Source organism: Rattus norvegicus, chromosome 7 (genome assembly GCF_021556685.1).
Source record: "Rattus norvegicus strain SHRSP/BbbUtx chromosome 7, alternate assembly SHRSP_T2T, whole genome shotgun sequence".
Lineage (NCBI taxonomy): Eukaryota > Metazoa > Chordata > Mammalia > Rodentia > Muridae > Rattus > Rattus norvegicus.
Genome location: NC_141540.1, coordinates 31,602,296 through 31,606,689, shown reverse-complemented (window position 1 = coordinate 31,606,689; position 4,394 = coordinate 31,602,296). Strand labels below are relative to the sequence as shown.

The 4,394-nt window shown below is 54.3% G+C and overlaps 1 protein-coding gene across 1 annotated transcript; it reads left to right on the top strand.

Annotated features, from left to right (window-relative positions):
• Window positions 1-1,197: 1,197 nt before the first annotated feature.
• On the top strand, window positions 1,198-4,065 carry Ascl1 (achaete-scute family bHLH transcription factor 1). Its single transcript, NM_022384.2, has 2 exons — window positions 1,198-2,529; window positions 2,870-4,065. The coding sequence occupies exon 1, from the start codon at window positions 1,788-1,790 to the stop codon at window positions 2,487-2,489; it is 702 nt and encodes a 233-aa protein (NP_071779.1). The 5' UTR covers window positions 1,198-1,787; the 3' UTR covers window positions 2,490-2,529; window positions 2,870-4,065.
• The last annotated feature ends 329 nt before the right edge of the window (window positions 4,066-4,394 follow it).

Below are 4,394 nucleotides of genomic sequence, written 5' to 3'. Positions count from 1 at the left end.
GGAGGCTGCGCCAAGGCCTCCAAGGCGCCTGCTACGGGGAGGGACAAGGAGGGAAGCTTTTCTGTTAGTTCAAACTCAGCCACCCTCTATCCCCACTGCCCACTGCTTCTTTCTCCAGAAGATCTGAAACATCCCGGAGCGCCCTCCTTTCCCATCGCATCTAGCAAGTATTTTTCCGAGTAGTGGCGGGTGTTAGAGAGGGCCAGAAACAGATAACCCCGAGTACCTTCCCGTATACCCTTCCCTAAACCACGGCTCATAATAATCGCGCCTCTGTACAGCCACCTGCCAGTGCGCGAGCGCGCGCACTAACACACACACACACACACACACACACACACACACACACACACACACACCGTTTTTAAGTTGAGGAGTGTCTCACAATGTAGTTCAAGCCAGCTTCCAACTTAGGATTCTCCTGCCTCAGCTTCTTAGCGAACTGTCAACCTATCCTGTTCGTGTCTCCCTACCTTTCCCACCCTTAACGAGTTGTGTCCAGCACATCCTATCCTTGAAGCTGGATGGAGCAGCGGCGGCAACTCCCTATGGCTACAGAGGGAAAGGCTGCTCAGACAAGGTAGAGCTTAGCAAGAGCTAAAGGACCCAAGGGGCTAGAACTCAAGCTCTCATACAGCGAGCGACCGATATTTTGCTCCTAAATTTAGTGGCAAATATGTTTTACTTTTTAGGGTCACCAAAGAATCCTCCGGAGTTACTGTGGAGAGACGAAAGAGGAGAAAGGAGCCCAGCCTTCCACTTTCATAAATTCCCTTTGCCACTTTGCCTAAACCTTTCCGTGCATTTTTTCCAAGTTCTCAAGAGACTCCAAAAACACTTTCCCTCCAGACTTTCTACCTAGGAAACCCAAATCCAGGAGTCATTTATCCCCCATTTTTAAGACCCCCCATTTCTAGAGCCACCCCCTGGCTCCCCGAGCCACCGCCCCGAGCGCGCAGCCTGTTTATTCAGCCGGGAGTCCGGCACGCGCCAGGCGCACGCACTGCAACAACAAACCCGGCTGAATGGAGAGTTTGCAAGGAGCCGGCGCGGGCAACCGGAGGGGGGGGGGAGGGAGCAGAGGGGGTGGAGGAAGAGGAGGGGGAGTGGGGGCTGCAGCCGCCCGCTGCAGCAGCGGGGAGTGGGGGGCGAGGCGGGGCCAGGGCTGCGCGTGGGGCTGGGTGTCCCATTGAAAAGGCGGCCTCGCCGCAACCGCCCAGCACTCTCTCACTTCTGGCCAGGGAACGTGGAAGGCGTACCGGCTAGGAGCCGGTTAGGGAGGGCGAATTGGGGGACGAAAGAGGAATTAGAAAGAAAGGGGGTTCAGCCAAATAATCCCAGAAGTAGGCTCAAGCCCAGACTGGAGCAGGGGAGAGCGAGCGCAAGAGAGCGCAGTCCGGGAGCGGCTCGACCTGGCAGAGCACGCTCGGCGCTGACTTTTGCGGCTGCTTTCCTTTTCCCTTTCCTCTTTTAAAACCGAGAAGGCGCCGGCGGCGGCCGCACACGCGAGCGCCACGCGAGGCTCCCGAAGCCAACCGCGGCGGGAGGAGGGGAGGGAGGAGGCGGCGCAGAGGGAAGACGATCACCCAGGCACCTTCCTCCGTTGCTGCTAGACAACTCTGCCTCCTTCTGCGCGTTTCTTCCCTTTTAACTTTCTTCCGGGGCTGGTTTCTCCCCTCTTCTTTTTCTTCGCCCCCTTTGATCGTGCTTCGCAGTCCCGCTTCCTTCTAGCTCTCTGCGTCCCCTGAGTCCCCAACTCGTTCTCCCCCGCGACAGTTTGGGCCAGCATGGAGAGCTCTGGCAAGATGGAGAGCGGAGCCGGCCAGCAGCCGCAGCCTCCGCAGCCCTTCCTGCCGCCTGCAGCCTGCTTCTTTGCGACCGCGGCGGCCGCGGCGGCGGCGGCAGCGGCAGCGGCAGCTCAGAGCGCGCAGCAGCAACAGCAGCAGCAGGCGCCGCAGCAGCAGGCGCCGCAGCTGAGCCCGGTGGCGGACGGCCAGCCCTCAGGGGGCGGTCACAAGTCAGCGGCCAAGCAGGTCAAGCGCCAGCGCTCGTCCTCTCCCGAACTGATGCGCTGCAAACGCCGGCTCAACTTCAGTGGCTTCGGCTACAGCCTTCCACAGCAGCAGCCGGCAGCCGTGGCGCGCCGCAACGAGCGCGAGCGCAACCGGGTCAAGTTGGTTAACCTGGGCTTTGCCACCCTCCGGGAGCATGTCCCCAACGGCGCTGCCAACAAGAAGATGAGCAAGGTGGAGACGCTGCGTTCGGCGGTCGAATACATCCGCGCGCTGCAGCAGCTGCTGGACGAGCACGATGCGGTGAGCGCTGCCTTCCAGGCGGGCGTCCTGTCGCCCACCATCTCCCCCAACTACTCCAACGACTTGAACTCTATGGCGGGTTCTCCGGTTTCGTCCTACTCCTCCGACGAGGGATCCTACGACCCCCTTAGTCCAGAGGAACAAGAGCTGCTGGACTTTACCAACTGGTTCTGAGGGGCTGACAGGCCCTACTGGGAATGGACTTTGGAAGCAGGTACACTTCAAGTGGGGATAGGCAGAGCCTTTCTTAACTGGGCCCCTTTTTCTCTTTGAGGCGGGAGGGTCATGGAAGGTAGGGGTGTCTCCAGGAACGCGGGGCTGGGAGGAGGTTACTATGTTGTTAGTTTGTCCATTTCAAGTTCTAGTGTGTTAGCTTAGGTCTTGGCCCCTGCAGGTAGCTTTGCCCAAGTTTCCAAGAACAGAAGGTAGAGGTGAGGTGCAGAGTCCTGGGACTTTGTCCAAAGAGATGCTTTACCTGACAGACTCCCCAAGCCTCCACAGCCTCTACCACACCCCCTCCGAATTCACACTAACCTCCCTTGTTTCTGTTACAGGATGGCAGGAGATCCTGTGTCTTCAGTGTTTCTTGACAACGACGTCAAAAGGGGGAGGCAGAAAAAAAAAAAAAAACAAGGGAAGAGGAAAAGAAACAAACAAACCAGACACCCAGCCTCCCACGGGCACCAGGACTTAGATTCAATGTTCTCAGCAAACAGGGGTGGGCTCCAACAGCGTCTCTACACTCCGTGTCATTTCCAGACACGAGAAGAGTGACTGGTGTCTGCAACCTAGCCCGAGTCCCAGACGGTGTGCAAAAGTAATCGGATTCCTTTCCTGGAGCAAGAGAGCCACACGTACACACACCCTATATTCATTCTCAGACAACCGCTAGCAGGCAGGGCTGAAAGCGCGTGCAAGTGCCTTCACCTCCCACACTCTGTCAGAGCCGTCTTAGCCCCCCTGAAACTGGGTTGACGTTTTTTCCTCAGTCACCCCCATTCCAGCGAGCTGTGGACATTTGCCTCCAGTGAAGCTACACCATACTGTACTCGGTTCTTGGACACCCTTTCCCTGTGCTGGTGGCCTCCTCCCCAACCCCCACGTTCACGCGCCCATGGTCTTTGCTTCTGTTTTCTTCATAGAATGCTTCCAATCTTTGTGAATTTTTTATTATAAGAAAAAAATCTATTTGTGTCTATCCTAACCAGTTTGGGGATATATTAAGATATTTTTGTACATAAGAAAAGAGAGAGAGAGAAATTTATAGAAGTTTTGTACAAATGGTTTAAAATGTGTATATCTTGATACTTTAACATGTAATGCGATTACCTCTGCATACTTTAGATGTATAGTTCATCTTACAACTGCCATCCCCCCCCTCCACCCCAGTGTGGTTTTGTAAAGAACTCTCCTCACAGGTGAGAGCTAAATGCCACCAGAATGACTTCAGCACCAATGTGTCTTACTTCACAGAAACGTGGTTAATGTATTAATGATGTTATTAAAAAAAACTGTTCAAGGAGAACAAAGTTTATGCAGCTACTGTCCAAACGCAAAGTGGCAGCCAGTTGGTTTCCATGGGTTGCCTTTTGGAAATTTCTACCACTGCCTTCTCCCCCCCTCCCCCACCCCCAGCCCTTCACTGTTTTATTACAAACTTACAAAAAAAAAAAACATGTATAACCCTGTTTCATACAAACTAGTTTTGTAATAAAACTTTTTCCTTTTTTTATATAAAGAAGAGAGAGAGTGTGTGATCAGCTGCCTCTATATCTTCTTTGGCTCTGCGGCCGCTGGCTAAGCTATCAGCAAATACCCAAAGGGAGGGGCGTACAGTGGTGGAACTGAGAGAGAAGAGTGCTTCAGCTCGTCCTACTGATGTGGTAGCTGTGTGATGATTGTGTGAGCCCAAGCGGGGGTGGGGGTGGGGGTCTCTTCTCTCTCATTCACCATGCATTACACTGGCTCCTAGGGAAATAGAAGGTAACCCATGGCTACATCATCCTACCATACACTATGTATTTAAAAAAAAATCTCCAGAAAGTGACCTGGGAAGAGACGCTCCTCATCCCCACATTT

Bases quoted from the DNA above. Each gene is read 5' to 3' on its own strand.
- Ascl1 (NM_022384.2), top strand. From the start codon at position 1,788: ATGGAGAGCTCTGGCAAGATGGAGAGCGGAGCCGGCCAGCAGCCGCAG.